At 33.5% G+C, this 23,948-nt stretch overlaps 3 protein-coding genes across 5 annotated transcripts; 1 reads left to right on the top strand and 2 right to left on the bottom strand.

Annotated features, from left to right (window-relative positions):
* Positions 1–487: 487 nt before the first annotated feature.
* On the bottom strand, positions 488–4,154 carry LOC130801371 (probable protein phosphatase 2C 38). 2 transcript variants are annotated; one of them, XM_057665212.1, is made up of 3 exons: positions 3,675–4,154; positions 2,130–2,512; positions 488–1,058 (listed from the first exon to the last, which is right to left on the bottom strand). In XM_057665212.1, the coding sequence occupies exons 1-3, from the start codon at positions 3,991–3,993 to the stop codon at positions 789–791; spliced, it is 972 nt and encodes a 323-aa protein (XP_057521195.1). In that variant the 5' UTR covers positions 3,994–4,154; the 3' UTR covers positions 488–788. The 2 variants fall into 2 exon arrangements, with proteins under 2 accessions (XP_057521195.1, XP_057521196.1); XM_057665213.1 differs by having other exon boundaries at positions 2,130–2,497.
* Positions 4,155–6,054: 1,900 nt separating this feature from the next.
* Positions 6,055–15,196, top strand: LOC130800771 (deaminated glutathione amidase, chloroplastic/cytosolic). 2 transcript variants are annotated; one of them, XM_057664421.1, is made up of 10 exons: positions 6,165–6,281; positions 6,706–9,257; positions 10,648–10,784; positions 10,999–11,127; positions 11,619–11,677; positions 12,643–12,755; positions 12,843–12,935; positions 13,471–13,573; positions 13,843–13,925; positions 14,909–15,196. In XM_057664421.1, exons 2-10 carry the CDS (start codon positions 9,210–9,212, stop codon positions 14,948–14,950), a joined length of 807 nt encoding a protein of 268 aa, XP_057520404.1. In that variant the 5' UTR covers positions 6,165–6,281; positions 6,706–9,209; the 3' UTR covers positions 14,951–15,196. The 2 variants fall into 2 exon arrangements, with proteins under 2 accessions (XP_057520403.1, XP_057520404.1); XM_057664420.1 differs by lacking the exon at positions 6,706–9,257 and having other exon boundaries at positions 6,055–6,281.
* A 1,272-nt stretch (positions 15,197–16,468) lies between these two features.
* LOC130800770 (uncharacterized) lies at positions 16,469–21,515 on the bottom strand. Its single transcript, XM_057664419.1, has 5 exons — positions 21,339–21,515; positions 19,750–20,112; positions 17,668–19,618; positions 17,367–17,573; positions 16,469–17,057 (listed from the first exon to the last, which is right to left on the bottom strand). Exons 2-5 carry the CDS (start codon positions 20,028–20,030, stop codon positions 16,740–16,742), a joined length of 2,757 nt encoding a protein of 918 aa, XP_057520402.1. The 5' UTR covers positions 20,031–20,112; positions 21,339–21,515; the 3' UTR covers positions 16,469–16,739.
* Between the last annotated feature and the right edge of the window lie 2,433 nt (positions 21,516–23,948).

Here is a 23,948-nt window from a genome sequence, read left to right as displayed (position 1 = left end):
ATTATTTTTATCCACATATTCGATACATTTTTGATATTATTTATACAATTTAAAAGGTTTTACCATTTTTAAATTTTTTTACACCACACATTTGGGACAATTCTTGAAGACGGTGGGAGTAGCAGTATATATAGAATAGAATATACTTTAATAGAGAACGTAGCAAATCAATATTTATCAATAATGAGAGATTAGTCAATTTTGAAAAAAGAAACATAAATGTCTAAAATAATCAAAAGGTGGTTTTAGTAAATTATTAATATTAATTTTTCTTAAGTTAAATGCGTGAATGTAAACTAAAAAAAATTTATGAATCAAAACCAAAAAATAGAAATATACTTCCTTTATTTATAAAAAATTATCACTCTTTTATTTTTAACCAGTTCCTTTTACTTTACAATTTCTTTTTATCATAATATTCCATCACTTTCTTTACTATTTGTCCATACATTTCAATTCCCCTTTAATATCATCCACACAATTTAAATGGTTTCACCGTTTCTTAATTTTTCAGCACGATACATCTCTGACAATTTCTTTTGTTTTTGTCCATACATTTCAATTCCTCTTTAGTATAATCCACACAATCCAATAATTCAACCATTTCTTAATCTTTTTGCACTACACATTTTTGAAAATTTCTTTTATTTCCGCTCATACATTACAACTCCTCTTTAGTATCATTCACACACTTAAATAGTTTAACCATTTCTTATTTTTTCAGCACTACTAAAAATCCGTGACAATATCTTAAAAACCAAAAGGACTAAGAATTACTTAAAACAAACTTAATTTTTTTTTTTTAAAAAAAAAAAGCTTACATGTCTAGAATTGGAGTTGACTATGTCAACGACTTCTTGGTTGGTAAGAAGATCCCACAAGCCATCCGAAGCAAAAATTAGAAAATGGTCTTCTGGAAGGATCTTTTGTACAGTTATTGTTGGCTCAGCTGTCATGATTGGCTTCTCAAAAGGATCACTTATTCTGAACTTTGTTAATAAGGGTGCTCTATTGAACTCAGCCTTCTTTAGATAGGCATCACCAATAGATCTTGAAACCTATATTTATCCAATTCAATATACTTTAGCGCATCAAAAGAAAAAATTGGCAAGTATCCTCCAACTAGAAATATGTTGCTATACTTCTTGTCTTCAAACTATAAATACGCTATTAGAACGAATAAATCAACAATCAACTATATTTTTTTTATATACATAATAGAGTTGAATAATGACTTTTTGCAACTGTTAAAAAATTGAACAATGAATATGAATGGCAAGCGCCCGATCCAATTGATCGTGCCATATAGGAACAGGGTTTAAGTATATCGTTCTGTTAGGATGGTTCACCTGCATACATCACTGCAATTGTAAAACAATATTGGTAGACAAATAACAGTTATTATTCAAGTGTAGCAACTAATTCTAACTAGAGTTAGTGCATGGGAGTTTGACAAATGACTTGGGTTTTTTAGTTGGCATATTTGAATAACTGAATGTGTTAGTTGTTTTTGTTGATTTTCATGGTAGCTAAATAAGACAACTATGTGCGGAGACGTTTAGTAATATTTGTTATTGGTTATTGACTTTTTTTTAGAGAAAAGTAAGCCAATAAGCCAAAAACCAATAAAAAACATTAATAAAACCAACATTTTTATTTTGGTTTAAAAGCCAACTTTTTCATCAAACAATTTTTTGGCTTAAACTATAATCCAAAACACAAATTATTATATATGAGACGACCTTATCGTGAGACTCATCTCAGGCATGAGTTAAATAGCCTAATTTATGTTGATCAACTCGTCTTGTATGAGACCATCTCACCAAGAGATAGACATATATAATTAGTCCATTTCTCTAACTGATCACTTTTAAATTTTAAGTGACTTTGTCACACTAAACGTACATGGGTCAGCCCGATAAAAATGGTCTCACAATGAAACGGTTCCATTTAAGAATTTGTGTTTATATAAATCATGACAACATTAGCAGCTCATTGTTTTGGGACTGTCTCATCTATTGACGGTCTTTCACAAGAGTAACCAAATCCAAGACGCCAACAAAAAAGTCATTTATCAAACAACTCCGACAGACCGACAACTTAAAACAATGCAAAGTTTAGAAATTTACCTGTATAAGACCCTTAACACGCCATACTTTGTGCTTAAGAACAACAATTTGTGGATCATTAGGGTGCCTGTTTTGCAATTCTTCTCTAACCGATTCAACACTTGCATTATGGTCGGAAGATAATTGAATAGCCTTTACACATTTATCAAACTTATCTAATTTTCCTAAAACAACACGAGAATCACCGGCATTTGCAATGTAAAGATATCCACAACATATAACACCAACTAAACAACAAGCCCCTACGGAAGCAATTTGTGGCTTTTCTAACCATAATTCCTTTACTAAGGACATAAATTCTTCTTCTGTTGCTAAATATGCTTTCTTTATTACATCTCTTGACATGCCTTGACTTTGACTTGTAAACTCTGCACCAACAATATCTGATAACATTAGTAAATCAAAGCATTAGCAAAATATCAATGCCAACTCCCTAGTTAATTCCAAGATTTTGGGGCGTTTATGAAATACTTGCAACAGATTGTGATATGGTGTATAGAAAAATAGTTGCAAGTATAATGGAACAGAGGAAATAGCTTTAGTTGATTGATTTAACTGATTGCAGTAACCGATTTAACCATACTGGTTTGACTGATTGATTTATATAACAAGTTGTTTTAACTAGTTAATTTATCAAATACTACAATTAGTAGTCCGTTTGGTAATCGTTATTAAATGGCGGAAATGATAATGAAAAGTTAGTATAATTTAATAGGAAAATGTCTTAACAATATTAGTGCTTATGAATGTTTTCTTTCAATCATCTTATTTTCTTTACAAAATTTATTCCAATGCGTTACCATTTAAAATACTGGTATTAGATGCAAAAAAAAGTTTCATTACCATTGAAATGACATGATACATTTCGTAAAAATTTATAATATAAGTTATTCTCATTACTATAGTTTAGTACCAACAATCAAACGAGGCGTTGGTAGTTTGACCACCCAAACAAACTAAACTTGTCCGTTAAGTTATTTTGCCAAATCCCAAATTGTTATTCAAAATGTTTCATGCAAAACTATGTTGTTAAGTTCTAGACTAAAGAATTCCTACAGGTAAAAGAGAAAAGTCAAAAACTGTGTTACCTATGATTCTCAAATCTCAACTACTCCTTTATCATTAAGTTGGTCGCACTATATATATCTCCATAATATATCCTTTGTTTGTTTCTAACTACATTTGTCTTAAAAAAGCTCACACAAAAATAATAACAACCCATTTATTTCTTAGTATGTAATTCCTATGATAATAAAAGTTTGATATTAATAAAGTTTTTTTCACAATTTTTCAATACTATCTTATATCGTATTTTCAAATGATAATACATTGGAATAATTTTGTGAAGAAAAATAAATTGTTAAAGGGGAATAAACATAAACATTAAATATATCAAGAGATATTCCTACCAAAATTACACTAACTTTCCATTAAATTTCTCCCAATCTAATAACGATCACCAAACGAAATTTAAGTGTAAAAATAGTATATTAGAAAACAAAATGAGACAATGGTTTAACCAAACAATTGGGAAAAAGGACATACTCTTAATGTTCTTGAAAAGATTGTCACATACAAATCTAGCTGTTTCCGGACCTCCATGACCATCATATATGCCCACAAAAGTCCCATGAGGACCATCATCAAGTAACCCTAATGGACCCGATTCCACTTGACTATGATCCTCAAGCAAATTATTAGCTTGAATCACAGCCATAGAGAAATCTCCATTAACATGGCTTCCAAATTCTTTATGCCATAAAAGTCCATTAAATCTTCCATTCGAGTGTTTGGACGAGTTTTCGCCTTCAACCGAAGGCTTCCAACACGGGGAAACAATCCTCATCAATGCTGTAGTAACCATGTCTTATAGAAGAACTGAATGAATTGATGGAATAACTTTCTTTTCTTTAGTTTGATCAATTTGAGATCTTCAAACACCAAATATCTGTATAATAATTAATGCAAAAAGTAAATAACCAAATTTATGACAATTATTATATACTCCTATATGTATTTTGAAAAAAATGTAATTAGAGGTAATTACTCGTCTTATGATCGAATCCGACTTGACCCAACTTAAAAATGAATTTATAATTAAACCCAATGTGGATATAAGATGCGATTTCGAACCAATCAGAAATAGTTGATTTGAAATCGACCCGATGATCCAAATAAACACCACTAAATGTAATGATAGGGAAAAAAATATTGGAAGTGAATGACTCGTTGGGTTGACTCGATCACGTCCCAAACCCGATATGAAGAACCGAAACTGATCCGACCTTCAATCGACCCGATCCAGACTAAAACTGACCCAATTAAAATTGACATGAATTGGAACTCATCCGACCGTCTTGACAGGTTTATTTGTATTGAAAGTATCTAAATATTATGTTGGGGATGTCTATCCCATGTCGATGAATTAATAATAGTGTGCACATTCTATAAGTTATTGGAGCTTTTCCTTTCATTACCATATGGCCTTGGCCCTCTTTGGATAGTATCTCCTTGGCTATGAAGTATGTGCACCTTGTGTTTCCCGATAAGTCCAACTTAATTTAACATGGTATCTGAGCTGATGGGCGATCAAAAATTAAAATGGTGTTCCTACCTCTCTTCCCCATTACCATATAGTCTTGGAATAGTATCTCCTTGACTTATCAAATATGAAGTATGTGCACCCTATGTTTCCCCAAAAAGTCCAACCTAATTTGACAAGGTATTAGAGCTGATGATTGATCAAAAATTAAAATGGTAGGTATGAAAAGAATTGCGTTCCTACCGCTCTTCCTCCCATTATCATATGGTCCCACAATAGTATCTCGTTGACTTATGAAGTATGTGCATATCGTGTTTTTCCGATATACGTTAGCATTTACAATAAGACCAATCTAATACATGTTAATTACCAATAAAAACAGTTATATTACACAGAGTAAATAACAAAAAAAATCAAAATTCCAACCAAACAAAAAACAAGAATATTGAAAATATATTACAAAAGTTATAAACAAACTGATTGAGAAAAAAAAAGTTTGAATTAGAAGCCTACCTCATATAAGTTAAAATTCATATGAATAAAGAGTAATTTTTCACGATCAACAAACCTAAGTATCTCCCAAAAATTATATCTTTCCAAATGACTCCAGAAAGAAAAGATTGTCATTAATATAAATCGCAAAATGATGAATAATGTATAAAGAAATAATTTTTAAAAGTTTTAAATTCCTGTGGTATTTTTAAGGCATCAATTTATCATAAATAACTGACTTACCTCATAATTTCATCCCTCTTTAACCTTTTTTTAGTAAATTAACCCACTTTTTTTTTTTGTTTTATTTTGTTATAAAATTATACTTTTGCAAAATGAAATTAAATTAATTTATTATGTTTCCTTTTGTTTGTCCATTCTGTCCACTTTAAATTTTTCACTTTCAGAGAAAAATCTAAATAATGTTTTTGAGGTATATATTGGAGTAAAATATATTCATATAAAATCTTGTTAAATTCTTCTTAATAAAAAATTTTTAATCAAGTAATTTTTAATGAGTACGTAGAGATATCGATACTTAAAATTTTTGTGGTTTTTTATTTAATAAAATTTTTTTAGTCTTTTTTTATAAAATTTAAGTTTATTTTATACTCCTCTCTATTCATCTTAATAGTCTCATTTGATTGGATACATTTGTTGAATAGAGGGAGTATTTATAATGTTTTTAGTTAATTATTTACTTCCTCCTCACTTTTGATATTATTTATCGGTCACTTTTAATTTGTATTTAATTCTTAATATATAGATTAAACATAATCAAGTAGAATCTTATTTGATTCGTGTCAATGAAAATTATTATTATTATTTTATAATTTTTAATTAAATGCAATTTAAAATATTTATAATTGAATATTATTTATTTTTCAATATCCATCCCCGTCAAATCTCAAATGATGAAACAAATGGAATAGGAGATGTTCGTTAAATTCTTGAATTCGCCGATCAATATCCCCAAATCCAATTACATACCTGTAATACGCCCGACATACTCCGGCGACTTAACCATGGCCGCAAACTCAGTCCGAGTTGCCGTTGCGCAGATGACTTCCATTAACGATCTTTCCGCCAATTTCGCCACCTGCTCTCGTCTTGTTAAGGTCTCTTCTAATTTTGTTTGATAATATAACACTATTCAATTTCATTTTTTACTTTGATTTTTACAATTTATGTTTTTTAAATCCTTTGATTAATATGATTATATTCTTGGCGTAATGTTGATGTTCAATCGGAAAAAGGTTACAGAATTGATGTGATTTGGTGAAATGTTTAATTCATTATCATTTTCTAATATCTTGTTGTTTAGGAAATTAAATTGATCAAATTGTTGTTGTCCTTGTAAGAAAATATATTTTATGAAATATCAGATTATTCTAATTGATTTGTAATTATTTTGTAGTTGATTTAGTTTCCTAGATTAGTTCTCATATTCATGTATAACTAGGAGCTCTTGTTCTTTTTACAAATAATGCAAACAGTATTCATAAACCAATTTTGGCATTTTAATTATTTTCATGGTATCAGAACTGTAAGGTTCAGATTTGGGATTTGAAGATTTTTTCGGAACTCATCATTTACCGATTACTTACCTTAGCTATGGAATTCTAACTCCGAATGCCATTATCAACCTAGTTTAACACCAACCAAGGGATCTCGGTATTTGCCACCAAGAGAATATTAAAACTCAAATCAGCATTAGATCCACACCTAGAATTAAACACCAAACCCTTTATTCGTGGTCTTTAACCAAGACAAGACACCAACCATTTGTCCTGCCACAACTACCGCAACAATGTCAAATCGCCACCCAGAATCTAACAAGGCACGCCAGCGGCAAGCCCTTCATTGCTGCAGTGATCTCCGGCAAAAAACCATCGGATGAGGACTTCGAAAAAGGGGATATGGCTGCAAGGTCCGAAGAACGAACCCTAACTATGGAGAATGGGAGAGCCTAGATCATCAATTACGAAGAGGGAGTAAGACTAAACTTTAGGAGAAGGGAGGATGAACCACAAATACTCCGGTCTGACAATGGGTGCGAATATGTCAACTTGAACATGAAACAATTTATTTCACCTTTTGTTTTAATACATTCTTATGTTTTGGGTCTTGCTTCCGAATGTGATACACATGGTTTCTCATATTTTGTCTTGTTTGTGGATGATTGTATTCGGATGAGTTGGGTCTATTTTTTGAAACATAAGTCTAAAGTCTTTGATGTGTTTGTCAAATTTTATCATATGATTCTCACTCAATTTCAAACTCAACCACAAATACTCCGGTCTGACAATTGGGGCGAATATATTAACTTGAACTTGAAAAAATTTATTTCCGACCATGGCTTAGTTCACCAAATCACCTACCCAGATACAAAAGGGGCTGCTGAACCGAAAAATCGTATCCTTCTAGAAAATACCTGAGCTGTTCTGTTTGAATCATATGTTCCCTCTTATTTTTGGCCAGAAACCACTGCTACTGCCACTTACTTAACCAATCGCCTTCCCACAAAAACTCCGAACTTTCAACCCCCTATAAATTTTCTCCAAACTCATACTCCTATTCCTTCTTCCCACTCTTTACCCCTCTGTGTTTTTGGTTGTGTTGTCTATGTTTATCTCCCCAAGCGGGATAGGAAAAAAATTGAACCTTGGGCTATTAAATGTGTCTTTGTGGGGTATGGGGTCACTCAAAAAGAGTATCAGTGTTTTGACCTAGTCAATAATAAGTTGTGTACCACAATTGATTATGAATTCTTTTAAGAGTTCTAATATTTTTCTCAACTTGGTCCTCAAGTGGAGAGTGTTGGTGATGACCTAAGTTGGTTGACATATCCATTAAGCATGGCTATCCAAAGCAAGTAGGTAACACCGCCGACACTGCCACTGACCACATAGTATCTCTATCTCAGCTCACTCCTGTCCTATCTGATGAGCATCCTAATGAGTCAGAGGTACCACTTGAACCTAAATTGTTTGTAGATGATATGCCTTGTATGGTGCCAACTGATGAGATATTGTCGATGTGTTATTGTTTGATGATGTTCTTAATAATATGCTCAATGTTGAGATATCTAGCTGGTATGAGTTACCTCAAAGAAGCACACAAGGTGCTCCACCAAAGAGATATAATCCAGAATATGAAGCATAACGATCCAGGTATCCCATCAACCACAGGGTAGTGATGAATCATTTTCCGAGGTAGTCATGCCCTTCAACACCTCACTCTATTCTATTACCTTACCTAAAAATGTTGAAGAGGGACTTCAGGATCCCAAACGGAAGAAAGCAATGGAGGAAGAAACGTCAGCCTCAAGAAAAATGAAATATGGGAGAAATGTCACTTACCAAAAGGTAAAAAGACCGTAGGATGCAGATGGATGTTCTCAATCAAGTATAATGCAAATGGATCCATTGAGCGTTACAAGGCTCGTCTTGTAGCCAAAGGCTACACACAGACCTATGAGTAGATTACTCCAAAACCTTCTCTCCAGTTACTAAAATTGAGTGTTATAAGGCTCGTCTTATAGCAAAATGTTCTCAATTGCTGCAAATAAGGACTGGCCTCTCCATTATTTTGATGTCAAAAATGTCAGTCTGCATGGTGAAATCGGGGAAGAAGTGTTAATGAAAGCTCCTCCTAGCTTCTCAAAGGACTACAATCCAGGAGAAGGCTGCAGGCATAGGAAGGCTTTATACGGGTTGAAACAATCTCTGAGGGCATGGTTTGGGAGGTTCACTGCAGCTATGAAGAAGTTCGACTATGAGCAAAGTAATTCTGATCACACTTTATTCCTGAAGAAGAAAAAGGATCGAATCACATGTTTGATAATCTGTGTTGATGATATCGTTATCACCGGGAATGATGCATAGGAGATTCGTGATTTGAAGCAGAAGTTATCCATGGAGTTTGATACGAAAGATTTGGATAACCCAAAATACGTTCTTGGCATTAAAGTTCTAAGATTGAGAAAGGGAATTTTCATTAGTAAACCAGTAGAAACTTCTATCATGACTAATCATTGGCTCTAGATGATTGAGGGGGCAAAACTAGCAGACAAGGATCGCTACCAAAGAATGGTAAGAAAACTTATCTACCTTTCACATGATATTGCTTATGTAGTTGGTGTAGCTAGTAGGTTCATGCATATGCCTTAAATACAACACATAACAACTGTGATGAGAATTCTGAGTTATCTAAAGCGTACTAGTAGGTTAACATCCAATTCTGGGTACTTTACTCTAATGGGGGTAATCTTGTCACCTAGAATAGCAAGAAGCAGAAAGTTATTGCTCTATCTAGCGGTGAGGCAGAATTTTTTGGAATTGCTAAGGGTATCACTGAGATTCTGTGGATCGGGAAACTACTAGGGGAATTGAACTTCCCTCAAAAAGGGGCATGTAATCTTTATAGTGATAAGCAGCTATTAGCATCCCTGGGAACCCAGTTTAGCACGATCGAACTAAACATGTTGAAATTGACGTATGCTTTATAAAGGAAAAACTTGACAAAAAGATTGTCTGTCTCCCATTTGTTCGATCAAAGGACCAGTTGGCAGATATCCTCACTAAGGCAGTAACATTAGAAGCGTTTGATGACACTATATGCAAGTTAGGTCTTGGTGAACCGTACGACCTAACTTGAGGGAGAGTGTAGGAAAATATATTTTAGAAAATATCAGATTATTCTAATTGATTTGTGATTTTTCTGTAACTGATTTAGTTTGCTAGATTAGTTCTCATATTCACGTATAAGTAGGAGCTCTTGTTCTTTTTTACAAATAATACAAACAATATTCATAAACCAATTTCCGCATTTTAATTCTTTTCAGTCTTCTTTTCAGTCATGTTCTTTATTTCTACTAGTTTCATGTTTTTTGCTCAAAATTTAATGGTTTCGATATAGTAATTAACGATTTCATTGAGATAAATGGTTTCCCATTATGTTGTTGGTTGAATGAAGTATTTTAGCCATCTGCCCTAGCTGTTTGAGTCCGGGAACTAAGTCCAATTTCCTATTCTAAAAGCATAATAAGGCGATTTTTGTTGCATAAAATATTCTGATTTTTAACTATTTACATCAAAATTTGGTTGTAATTCTACCAAATACCAATTTACTGCCTTGGTAACCTTCTTATAGGAGGCTTAGGAGTGGAACGTTGGGTTTGGTTATCTTAACTTTGGGGATCTATTTTGAAAAAAACATAGGATCTTGGGTATCTCAGTTCCCCAGTTAATGTAATGTTGGTGTAAATATGTATATGATTAATTGGTTATGGTAGTTGTCTCATTGTGCCTACTTATAACTGCAACCTCCATTTGACTCTAAGGCATCTTCAAGTTTTAATTTTGTATCTTGGTTTTCCAATTAGCTTCAAAAAATTTTAAATAAATTTGAACGCTGGTGTATGCTTGGATTCTGTTCTTTCTAATACTTAAAGCAGTTGAAATTTTGCTTGAAATTTCAAAGGAAGCAGCAGCTGCTGGAGCCAAATTGCTTTGCTTTCCAGAGTGTTTTTCATATGTAGGTGCTAATCTTGGGGACAGTGTTAAGGTTGGGGAACCATTAGATGGACCAATAATGCAAAGTTATTGCAGTCTTGCCAGGTGAAGAACTTTTATTTTTGGTCTCTTTTAAGTTTCTAGTATCTTAATAAGTGTTCAAGTGAATCATGATTTTAAAAATCAATGTGTGGGGTTTTGGCAATTGTTGTAATTCAACTTAGTTGTGTGTGTCTTTGCATATTTACAGACTTGAATAGGTCGTTATCCTGAGCCTGTTTCTTGCATCCTTTGACTCTTTTGTTTGTATGAATTGCAGAGAGTCTCAAATATGGCTGTCTCTTGGAGGGTTTCATGAAAAAGGTTCTGATGATTCTCATCTGTGTAATACCCATGTGATAGTTGATGATACTGGAATCATCAGAAACAAGTATCGCAAAATACACTTGTACGTTTAGTGGCTTTCAATCAGCTGATTAAGTTTTACCTTTATATTAAGCACTACTTTATCATTTACTAATATAAGTATATAACAGTAAAATCCACGTCCTCGGAGTTTGGAAGAGCTGGTAGAAGTTATAAACTTACATAGGCTTCTAGTGCTGCACACTTTTTCCCATCACTAAGCAAATAAAACTTCAGGAAAGTATAGGAAATTTTGTTCGATTCTTGTTGATTTGGAAAGCAGTTGCTTAGAAACATTTTTATATCGTAATCGAGCAAGTAATATGAATAGGGAGAAAGAGAGATGTGAAAAGGATGTCTTTTTGGAGTGCACAGAACCACTTGAATGTTCTGAGCCTGCTGTAAGCATATTTTTGATGTCGTAATAGGCCTATAATGGACAAAGGATTAAGGTGTGAAATCATTCTGTTGGAGATTTTGCGTTGTGGAGTTAAAAACTATCTGAGATCCTTGATTTGTTTACCTGTCTTGAAGGTTTGATGTGGACGTTCCTGGTGGAATGATGTATAAGGAAAGCAGCTTTACAGAAGCAGGTTTGCAAGTTTCACTGTGAATATTTTGATTGAGATAATAACATTTAGCTACAAGTTTGACATAAAAGTTTCATTGCATTTCGTAGAAAAGCCATTCTTCCTTATTTCTCTCTTATGCCATTATTCCTTTTTTCACAAATTTCAAGCCAATTCATCTGCATGCTGTGTAATATGCATGATGTTAGAAGAAGTTTCTCTTATCAATTCATATAAATCACTGCAGTTTTAGCTATACTCGAGCAAACTTGATGATGCAGCCCATGTTCTTTTGCCCTTCTATGAAGTTCTGACTTCCAAGTTGGGGATTAGTTTAGTTTGCATGACCAACAAGGAACTTCTTTACTTTTTTTCTTTTATTGTTTTGGAATTATTTGTGTGAAGGCCGCGTCTATGAATCATAGACTATGATTGTATCGATTAAATATCTGCAAATTTATTTTGGTCTTTCGGAAAATTTCGTTATTCCAAAATATTTCTTCTGGGTTTTTGTTTGGAAAAGTGACAGGACTCAGTTTTTTAGTCTAAATTTATCTTCTTTTCTTTTAATTGGTTTGGTGATTTTTCTCTCCCATCTTGTTTCCAGAAATTAGGAGGTTCTGTTGTTTAATTAGTCAATAAAATGAGATAGGAAGCTGTGTTGCTCAAATACAGCTCAATTTGCTTTTCCACTATAAGATGTATCGAACTTTAAGATGATGACTGTAACTTGTGCTCATATATCAAGCAGATTTATCTCCCAATATCAAACACTGCGAGCACCTTAAACTGACTTCCTTCTAAAACCGCATAGAACTCAAAATATAAGTGCTACCTTGATGAATGACTTGGTTGCTTCTATTTTCTAGTGTTTAATAAAAAAGGTGTTGCAAAATAAGGGAAACAAAATAGCCTTTTTTGTGTCAAATTTGTTTTTAGCTCCTGGGATCTCTACAGACTGCTCATATGATGATATACCCGATTTCCAGGCAAGGATGTTGTGGCTGTAGACAGTCCCTGTGGACGCTTGGGCCTCACTGTTTGCTATGATTTGCGATTTCCTGAGATATATCAGTGTTTACGGTTCCAACATCAAGCACAAGTATGAAAAAATTGTGTATCTATTTCTGTGAAATTCTTTGAAGGTGCAGTTACTGTTCAATTTAATTACACTGTGCATGATACTTAGGTGCTATTGGTGCCTTCCGCGTTCACAAAAATAACGGGTCAAGCCCATTGGGAGATACTTCTTCGTGCTCGTGCCATTGAAACTCAATGCTATGTAAGGACTTGGATCATAACCCCCTCCTCCCCACCCACCCCCCCGAGTTTTTCATTACTGCATCTGTTGCTTGAGTGTGCAGAATGTTTGTTTCTTTTTTTATTACCATATTTTAAAATATATGCCTAATTACCCATGCCAATGACCTGTCGTGTACTAGCATATTACTTGATCATCAAATTTTGGTTATGCTTTAGAGTACTTATTTTTTGTTTTGGCAATTAGCAAATAAGCTAAAATACATTGTTTATTGCTGTTATTTCTGTTGGAGAAAGTTTCTATTGTGTCCATTCTTGATGGACCCAAAGATTTGTAGTTATTCGGTTTAAGATTATAAAGAACCATAAAATCATATGCAATTCTTGTTTTTATGAAGTTGCACATGACATTTCTATCAAGTGTCAATCGAAAATAATCTCTTTGATTTTACAAGAATATGGTTGTGTACATTTGAGTTGAATTTCTCTGAGGAAAGAGGTTAGGCCAAAGTAACCTGATGCATGGACCAATGATCTGTGTGACCCTCTCTTTGCAGGTTATTGCTGCAGCGCAAGCTGGGAAGCATAACGAGAAAAGAGAGAGCTATGGAGACTCTCTAATTATTGATCCCTGGGGAACAGTAGTCGGGCGGCTTCCTGGTAAGCTAATCACTTTGAGTTCCTGGAGAGAAAATCTTGTTGCGAAGCTCTCTTTTGCTTAATGTCACATCCTCACTAACCTTCTCACGAACTGCGAATTGAAAAAAGCGAATTATGGTCAGTTTTGAGCTATTTCCCGACCATTTTTAGCAAATAGTGAATTTATAAGGCGAATCATGGTCGGTTTTGGGCTGTTTGTGGGCCATTTTTGAGTGAACTGTGAAACCTTGTCTGTGAGCTCATCAAGTAGTTTGTTTGTGCTTTTACAGATAAACATTCAACAGGAATTGCCGTTGCAGATATTGACTTTTCATATATTGATTCTGTGAGGATGAAGATGCCCATAGACAAGGTATGTGATCTTGATGCTTTTCTTTCTGACAGAGAATCTCAGATCCAAATAAATCAATTAGTGCCTAGTTCAGTCAGGGTTCTTATATGCAGTTTACTAAATTTTTAATTTGTTTGAATATGATGTAAGATGATATTTTTCTTTAAACTATAAGAAGCATAGACGTATCTTATAAGTACATGCGCATTCTTTAATGCACTTCACATCTCACTTTATACTTTTTGTTATGACAATAAATCTTTCATGTGCTACTCGTGATATATACAATAAAAATAAGCTTTTTTAAAAAAAAAATTCTTAGTTTTGGAAATTTTTAATTGCTACAATAAGTGTCTTTGTATTAGAGTCTAAGGTCAGGTCGAACAAAAGAAAAAAAATTACTTTGTTCGTTATTAGTAACAGCGAACAAAAAAGGACAATGTCATAACGTTTAAAGGGACAAAAAATAAAAATAGTTTGTTTGTTGTTATGAACCGCGAACAAGCTTGTTTTTCATTTTTTTGTCCCTTCAAACATTATGACATTGTTCTTTTTTGTTCGTTATTACTAACAGAGAACAAAGTTATTTTTTTCTCAACTACTTTTGTGAGAGACCGTCTCTCAAAGAGACAACCACAAAACAAGTAGGTCACATTCTTAATTTCTTTTTAATTTGTATTAAGTGGACTATTTAGCCTGTATATCTAATGCATCTCTTGGAGAGACCGTCTTTCACAATAATTTTTATTTTTTTGTTAATTGTTAGTAACAGCAAACAACCTAAACTTAGACTCAGACACAAAGACACTTATTTTGGAAATTAAAATTTCCGAAGCTTATTTTGTGAATTTTTTTCATAAAGAGCTTTTTTATACCATCTTTTGCTACTCGTAGACATACGATATGGTCATTTTTACAGCAGTGGTTAGTTTCCTATCAGTTTCAAGTTTTCAACATTTCATTCAGTTACTGATGCAAATTTTCCTGGTGCCATCCTCTTTTAGCAACGGAAGCCTTTTGATTTTTGGAAATCTTCTTCTTTGTGAGGTCTATTACATCTGTATAGATGCTTTTATGCTTCATTTCGAGCTAGCGACTAAATAGTGGATCGTGTCTCGTTTTCGTTTGCTGCAATCAAATAGTTGGTGACCATAACAGCGGATTCTAGGAGCTTCTCAATAGCTGTTGTCAATATCCATTGCAATTGTCCCCCTGATAGATGTATCAATGCCAGAAATACGCACATAACTATGCTTTGTTATAATAGACTATAAAAAGTTGCTTGTTAGTCATGTGTATCGGTGTATTTATTTATCTGAAGTCGTAAATGTTTGCTACCAACTATTAAGGATCAATTAAAAACAAAGTCGCAATTTCCTAATTCTACTAAATGATATTCAGTCAAAAAAAGTATAATTTTCAATTTGTAAAATATAAAAAGAAAAATTATCTGAAATTATCTCATGTATGGCTCATTTTCCTACTTCTATATTGATTAATATTACATTGCCTTAATTTATATATTATCTTGTCTTGTCGTATTTTAATTAATATAGTTGGACTATTAGTCCAATTTAAAACTATCTAGCAATGAGACTGTCCTAAATGTGAAGGTGTTCATTCAGGTTATTGGGTTGGTTTCGGATTAGGTGTTTCTGTTCGGTTTGAAATCGTGTTTTGTGTCCATATTGTTCTATTACATAACTGTAAATTATCGGGTCAAATCAAGTTTAGTTACAAGGTCGGGTAAAATTCGGATTACCAGGTCTATTTTAAACACCTCTAAATATAAATTTGTTTTCCTTATTTTTATTTAGCTTAGAAACATCGTTTTGGCCTGAGATTAGTTTAGTTAACTTGTTTTCCTTATTTTGGGTATTTTCTGCCTCTTGGAGATACTATTTTGCTATTTACTATAAGTATAACCTTGATTTCAAAAAAAAAAAAAAAAAATTGTTTAATTTGGTTTTTGAGATTTTAGTGTGTTTGTATTGGGTTTTATTTTTATTGACTTCACACCTAGAAGAACTTGTTTTAATTTAAATTGTTATTGAATGTAATAATATTTTTATTTAAAATGTTGAATGTAATTTTCTTTTATTTAAATAATTGACATTAATTTTTTTCTGTTCTGCCCCTGCTTGTAATGGCTAACAATCATGTTCCCCTTTTAGTGGTTGTCTTGGGAGGGATGGCTGTCCAATTCAAGTTTTTAGGATGATTTAGTTATGATGGAAGACAAAGACAAAGCACCATTTTGCATCATTGGGACAACACTTTGAATGACTTGTTTTTATTAAGTTGTATTATTAATTCGTATTATTAAATTGAGATTATTTAAAGTTAATTGAAGGTTGGAATCATTGCATGAAAATGAATTAAAGATAAAATTATTCTAATGATTTTTTTTATATTGTAAAGATTAAAGATTAGAAATTAAATATTCCTTATCAAATATCTTTAATCACAATTATATGCTTGTTTTAAGGGCAAAAGCATTAACAATGATTCAAATATCAAATATTAATAAATATATATAGATAAAATATACAAATTCTCAAGAGTTTATCAGCAAAACACTAAAAAATGATTCCAATAGTTGATTTACAAATATGATGCACAAATTCAGATAAAACATCAAAACTATAAACAAAAGTATGATTAAAGGCTTAACTTGTCTAGCCGCAACAGGTGTTGTTTCAGAATCATTTCTATCCATAACAAAAGTATAAGTATACCAGAAATGAAAATCAACTATGGGTTGATGCTATGTAACCTTTCAATTGCCCCAAAAAACCTTAGTTAAGGACTATAAACACTATAGACATTCATCGGTCATTCGAGCAAGAACTCGTGGATTTGATCCGGACTTGCAAGGAGGTCAAAAGACTTGCTTCCTAGTGTGTCTTTTAAGATTGTAATCTGACCTTCTTTAACAAGTATATCCTCATCAAGCGCCTCAACTTTCTTCTTCAGCATGTTTACCTCCGAGTTCAGCAGCATGTTCTTTTCGGTGTATTGCTTCACTTCTTCCCACATAATATCTCTTTCTTCAGTGACTTTTGGTAATATTCCTTGAATGATCGACAATTCTTTTAAACTCTCCTCGAGGTCATTTTGGAGCTGATTCATTTTGTCGTCCTTTTTCATCATCTACAAAAGACAGTTCCACGATATTGATTCCAAAACAAGAACAAATTCAACTAAGGCAGTGAGAGCAGATTTCCTAACAACCAAAGAAAAGTTCCAAATCTTGTGACAAAATAAGCAGCATGTTTTTCTATTTAGCGGATGATAGCAAATATAACAATAAACTCAATAAGAAGACACAAGTGATGCCCTTCATGTTTATGAATCACTAGATGTGAATCTGAACGTCAGGAACAAATAGCTTCAGAAACAATGCTCAAACTTCTATGGTGTATACCGTTACCCCTTGCTATGATCGAACTATACATTTACCTGGAGTTCAAGCTCCTTCATCTTGTGCGTAACACAGGAAAAAGAATCGAGAGCATTTTGGACTTCAAATCTAAGGATACCGTTACCCCTTGCTGCGGTTGCCAATTCAGCTTGCAGTCGTTCAACTTCTTGGTCTTTGGAATATAGTTTATCTCGCAAAAGACTTGTTAATAACATTTCTGCTTTGAGCTCAGATTCGGTCGAATCCTGTGCAATATAAAGAAAGAAGATCAATCCCTAAGCTAAATATGTGGTTCCGCTGAACCCTGACAAGTGAGACACCTCAGAAGTGGGGATTTACCGTTGAATTCCACTCATTCAGAATCCTACATCTGTCGTCATCTGCATTTTCTGTCTGGGATTCTGAGGCAACAAGGTCAGACCTTCCATGAAGCGTTGTGGAAATGAGCTGCAAACTTTTCATTAGACTTTCAGATCCTCGCTTAAAGCCCTGAACTCTTGTGTCAGATTCAATTATGAATTGGGTGTCTACACCATCCATCTTTCCTCCGATTTGACCTGTTTTTTTCATGAATTCGAGTAGCTTTGAAGAAAGATGAATGCTGTCATTAATCAATGATAAACCCTGTTTCTGTAAGCAAAGAAGACGAGCTGACAGCTCCTCATCTAGCTTAAATGTTATTGAACCACCTCCTTTCCCACAGGCTTTTAGGCGTTCCAGCAGTTTAACATTCTCAATCCTAAGAGAATCAACTTCTTGCTTGTAAGATTCAATTTCTCTTCTTAAAGACAGCTCTACTCCAATCAACCTTATTTGCTCCATCTGTAGCTTCTGGATATGTTTGTCAAAACTATCCATATCATGCTTCTTCTGGACCAACTCCATAAGCTCCCCTCTCAATCCCTCCATTGCCTTCTCTTGTTCACTGCATGTTTTGACTAACCTCGTGACACATGAATGCAATTGCTTGCACTCCTCCTCTTTCTCTCCAAAACTTCTTTGGATGAAAACTCTGCCTTCTTCAGTGGTCTTATATTTCTCTTGTAATTCACAGTTGCTATCTTGAAGAGCTCGGTTCTCCTCTCTTGCCAGCTCAAGCATAGAGGTCAAATCCTTGATCTGTTTCTCATAAAGGGTTATCATGTTTTTCCTCTCAGTTTCTGTTTCACTGAATGAAGACACTTCCCTTTGTAACGACACATTCTGCTCCGCGAGTTCCCTTACTCGTTCTCGAAGTCTCTGCTCTTCGGTCTCATATTTCTCCACCTTCAATGACCAGTCACTCGATCTTCTGTCCAATTCCTTTTCCAGTGTTAACTGCATTTCATTCTTTTCCTCCAGCAATCTCTGCATCCGTAAATCGAAATCTAACTCTGCAGACGTAAGTTGTTCTTTTAAAGAAGTCCTGTCAGCAATCTGATTTTCCAGTGCAGCAGAAACCTCAAGCGCCAGGCTTATTTTCTCCTCAGCTAGGTTTCTAATTCGATGAATTAATGCTGGCACATTATAGTCGACATCTAGAAGAAACGACTCCTGTTCAAGCTCTTCGGAGAGTACCAAGATTCTGTCCTGGGCCTCCTTAAATTTAGATTTCAACTCCATATTAAACTCATCATCATCACCTGCATCACAGCTGCCATAACTATCATGTTCAAGACATTGACAATGCTCAGCCTGAAACCCATAAGCTGGCGTATCTGACGGGAGCTCAATACAAGATGGGTTATTTAACTTTAAAGCATCTTCTCCCCTCAAGCTCTTACTATAAACATCGTCAATTGTTATGGGAACATCAGGATCAGGATTGTTTAAATTTATTCTCGAATAGTCCCTAGACTGACACAGCTTTTCAACTACACGTTTTGCCAATTCCTGAGAAGATTCATGTCTGAATCCAGCTTCAACCCAATCTCTTGAAGAAAGATGATGATCTGCTCCTTTGGCCCCTCTAAATGAATCAGTTCTAGGCTTATCTTTGATACTACCCACTAGAGACCCGGGAGCTGTGTAATGAACTCTTGGCGGCTTTTTTACTCTGCCAGCTCTAGTATGACTTTTTGCAGATGCTTTGTTCCTGGGACTTCCCTGTTGGTAATGTTGTTCTCCATCAATATACAGGTCTAGAACCTCATTTGACACATCACTAGAGCTAATTGAAGCATTTCGTGAGCGATAGGAAGCTTGCAGAGATCTAACAGCAGCAGGCTTCCACCCACCAAAATCATTATCATGAGAATCTGCAGATTGACGCCTACTCTTGACTTGCCTTTCTGGAGTTAGTGTGCAATACCTAAATCAACCATCAATGCAACCGAACCATTCATACAGACACATTGTCTATGAAAATCAAAGTAAAAAAAGAGGACACACTGACACACAAGTCATATATACTTGATTCAGACAGAGGGAGAGAAAAATTACCTAGATGATCGATTGTGTTGCTGAGTTTTAACACTTTCACTACTAGTAGAAGAAGAGCTACTTTGATCACTCAAACATAATAAATTTCTTTCCCTAGAGTTACCAAGAAAGGCAGCAGATGAGAAAGAACGGCTCCTTCTAAGACCAAAATCATTGCCTACATCAAGGGTTTTAGACAGTCTGGATGAGTCACTACCCTTATTCTGTTGTACTACATTGGGTGACTTCTCTGAGGAAACTATCTTTTCTGTTGAAGATCTAAAAAAGAAGAATTTTTTCATGTCTGGTCTATTTCATAAAAACTTCCACAAAAGCCTCTAAAGTTGATTCTTTCCAAAAGCTATGAAGGTCAATTTAGTGTACCTGAACAACAAGGGAAACCATTATTTTCATTGATATCTGCCAACCACAAAATAGAAATGAAAGGCAGTTCAAGGAGGCTTCACACTCTTGGAACCAAATAACTGTGACAAGAATCAGGATTCAGAAAATTTTTACAATGAGGAAGAATAGAGCATTCAGTGTAAGTTACAGATAACAATTCGCAGTAGCCAGATTGCGGGAGCCAAAAAGCACATGAAATTCAGATTATAACCCAAAACCATATCAAGAACCAAACGGAAATATGCAAGATGAGATGTATAGCTTCTAAAAATATACATGTTAACAGAATTTTTATTATAAGCAGTAAGCACTATCAGGTCTAGATTTCTACAAATTTTATCAATGGCACCAGGAAAAAGGTTGTGAGCACAGCTATATCAACAGCAGAAACTTGAAAAGATATATGGCGTGCATCGGAATCAACACTAGTTGAATTTCAAGTTATTAGGAACATCAACCATACAACATCAACAAGAAAAAATGTAAATCTAACATGTTACCAAGGGCTTCAAAAATTTCATAACGGGTATAAAAAGTATAAGATAGAATATACTCCATCAAAAGAACCTAAGAAAAGTCCAAAACCATTAATTACCATAAAATGTAGGACAATCTAAAACACGTGATATCATTAGGGATCAAAATTAAATTGATCAACATCTGACAAAACCAATTTTCATAAAAACAATAGTAATGTTTCAAGAAATTAAAAAACTATTGCAATAGAGATGGTGATACATTACAGAAATCTTTAATTAGTATAAAAAATGGAGACAAAACTGTCAGACACTGCAATTCAAATTATTTTAATTCAATCATACAGTAGACTTAATAAACAAAAATTAACAAGATCAAGAACATACTAGAAAATGATTTTACTTCAGTTTGATAACAACGAACCACATTAATTATCAGCAGAAAGTTCAAAAATTAACTTGAACTGTAAACCCTATATTCAAATTTCCAACAAAATAAAAAAAGGCAATAACAATTAATATAAAAACAATACCTATTCAACAAAAATCTTGAAATGACGATTAATCTAACAATAGAGCATGAATAATGAAAATTATTTCTTAAATTCCATCCCAAAGAGGAATAAAATCAATTGAAAATATACAAAATCGTTTATAAATAGAAAGAATCAAACAATCACCATAAATTTAAAAAATAATGAAATTTAAAAAGAAATAGGGGAGACTCACTGAAGTGAGAAGATGAGAAATGGCGGCGGTTATTGGAGGAACGTGAAGAAGAAGGAGAGCAGCTTTTTGTAGCGTTTGTGTGTCAAGTGTTTAATGGAGAAATTATGAAAAGAAATGAAGAGAGAGAAAGACAAAGACAAAGAAAAAGAGCTGAAAGGCGGAAAAGCCCTTTTGATGTTCGGGTTTTGTAACGGTCAAATAGTTGTTTTGGTAAGGGTGGAAACGTCAATGTAATGGAATTTGAATATTTCGAGGAGGCTTTTTGGAGCGGAGAGACTATGAGCGTTTTACGTTACATAAACTTTACAACTTTTACTTTTTTCATCCATGAATAATACTTCACCGTCCTTCCTATTAGTTTCATTTTAAAATAAGATTAAATTATTTTATTAATTTCATTTCTATTTACATTTTCTCTGTTTCAAAATACTTGTGCTAAATATATTTTTCGCAATTTAATGTGTTTGTCGGATTGTTTATATCTAAAGTTATCAGAACTAAAAATTATAAAATTTGATATTATGAAAATATGTAACGAGACAAATAAAATAAAATCTCACATGACTATGTTTTTTCTCGTATAATAGCTGAAATAAGTAAATTACTATAGAATAATGAATAGTGCAAAGTTGTTTTTGTGTAAGTAATATAAAATGGAGGAAGTATTATGTAATTTTTGTCTCATTACCCTTATTCACATCACCTTATTACAATTAATCTAATGAAAAATTACACTAACTTACTACCCTTTCTATCTAATTTCTAAGTGGTTTCATTTGACCTACTTAAAAATTGATAAAAAGTCAAATGAAATTAATTAGAAGAATAGAAGGGAGTATCTTATCATCGACTACGACAATGACGAAACTTAGATAGGATGGGAGGGGGTGTTGATCCATTTATATTTTTGATGTTTAGACACGATTTTACCCTATTTAATTTATACTCCCTCCAATTCATTACTAATGTTCTATTTGCTTTTTGAACACTATTAATCTCGTACTTTTAACTTGTATTTTATTATTAATCTATAAGTTAAAATAAATATTAAAAATGGAAATTATTTTGGGTTGAGTTGAATAAATTAATTTGGGCCAAATTTAAATGAAATTGTCAATAGATGATGATTGAGCTTTGGAACAATTAAGAAACCGAAAATTTGAAATGATTAAGAGAATTTATCAACAAAATGAACCAAATAGTATAAGTTTCAACTTTATTCCAAAAGTAAACGTAAAAATCTCAAACCTATGGTTTGGGACTGTTCGTAGTTCGCACTTTGACTTTTTTGACCTATTCGCAGCTAACTGCGAACAGCATGCTCCACACATACGCAAATCAGCTTCCTTCGTTCCCGTTTTACCCAATTCTCAAAACCCTATCTTATAACTCGACTTTCTCCCTACAAAACTAATATTAGACTAGATTCAATCCATCAATTCTTGCATTCCTCTTTCAATTTGGCACTTCAAAATTAGTCTGGGATACTCTAGCTTGGACAAAGGTCAACTTTTATGCATTTTTTTTAGTATATATATATATATATTATTTTTTAGGGTTTTGATGAAGTTTGGTTATTTTCTCAAATGTTGGTTACTAGCTCTTAAATCAACACTCTTCTTAATCATGCATAACTATTCAACGTAATGTTTAATTGTTTTCATAGCTTTATGTTGTTTTTTGAAGTATTGTTGATGAGCATATTGAATTAGTTGAATTTGATATACATTATATATTATTAGAAATGTTGATGTTGGTATTAAAAATATCATTTATGAACTATTTAATTGATTTATTATTTGAATTTTATGTGCATTATATATGTATGAACTTGGTTACATTATGGACTTTATTAATTTGTAGACCAAAAAGATTATAATCAAATGAATATAATGTAATTGTATGGGCATGAAGTTGATGATGATGTTGATTTTGTTTGTATTCGAGAAATGGCATCATTTCGCGTCCCAATAGTATGTTTTTGGAATTGTTGTATTCGAGAAAGTAGTGGCAATGTTCATTATGTTGGGGGGAGACGTATGTTGTTTGCATGCAACTCGAACATGGATTTGAATCAGTTAAAACGTTTTATATGTTCTAAGATTGGATAGGACCCCACTAGAATTACCATAAGTATAAGCTTTAAATATGACATGAGTGGAGAATTGATAGCCTTTCCTGTTGAGGATGATAAGGCTATAGATGCTATGTGGGAACATTCAAAGTCCACCCAAATTCCCTCTTTGGAGTTATACGTAGAAGAAGTACCCTTCGGGAATGTAGATGATTCTAATCCTACTCCTACCCCTATGCCTATATCAACCCAGAAAACTGTAAATCCCTTCGTTCCTTCCGCATCTTGTACTTGTTCTCAACCACCTAATGCTTATTATAGATTTTGTTTACGTCATTTGCTTAGCAACTTTAATCGTGCTATGGGTAATGTTCAGCTGAAGAAGTTGTTTGGTAGAACTGCTGAGCAAAGACAACAAGTTAAGGTAATGAATGGCTTAAAAGCAATCGCGATTGCAAAACAAGAGGCAATTTTCTGGATTGATGACGTGGGTGAGATGTCTAAGTGGTCGTTGTGTCATGATGGAGGTCATAGGT

This window comes from Amaranthus tricolor, chromosome 15, assembly GCF_026212465.1.
Source record: "Amaranthus tricolor cultivar Red isolate AtriRed21 chromosome 15, ASM2621246v1, whole genome shotgun sequence".
Taxonomy (NCBI): Eukaryota; Viridiplantae; Streptophyta; class Magnoliopsida; order Caryophyllales; family Amaranthaceae; genus Amaranthus; species Amaranthus tricolor.
The sequence above is the reverse complement of the archived record's forward strand: the minus strand, read 5'-3'. Positions and strand labels throughout refer to the sequence as shown.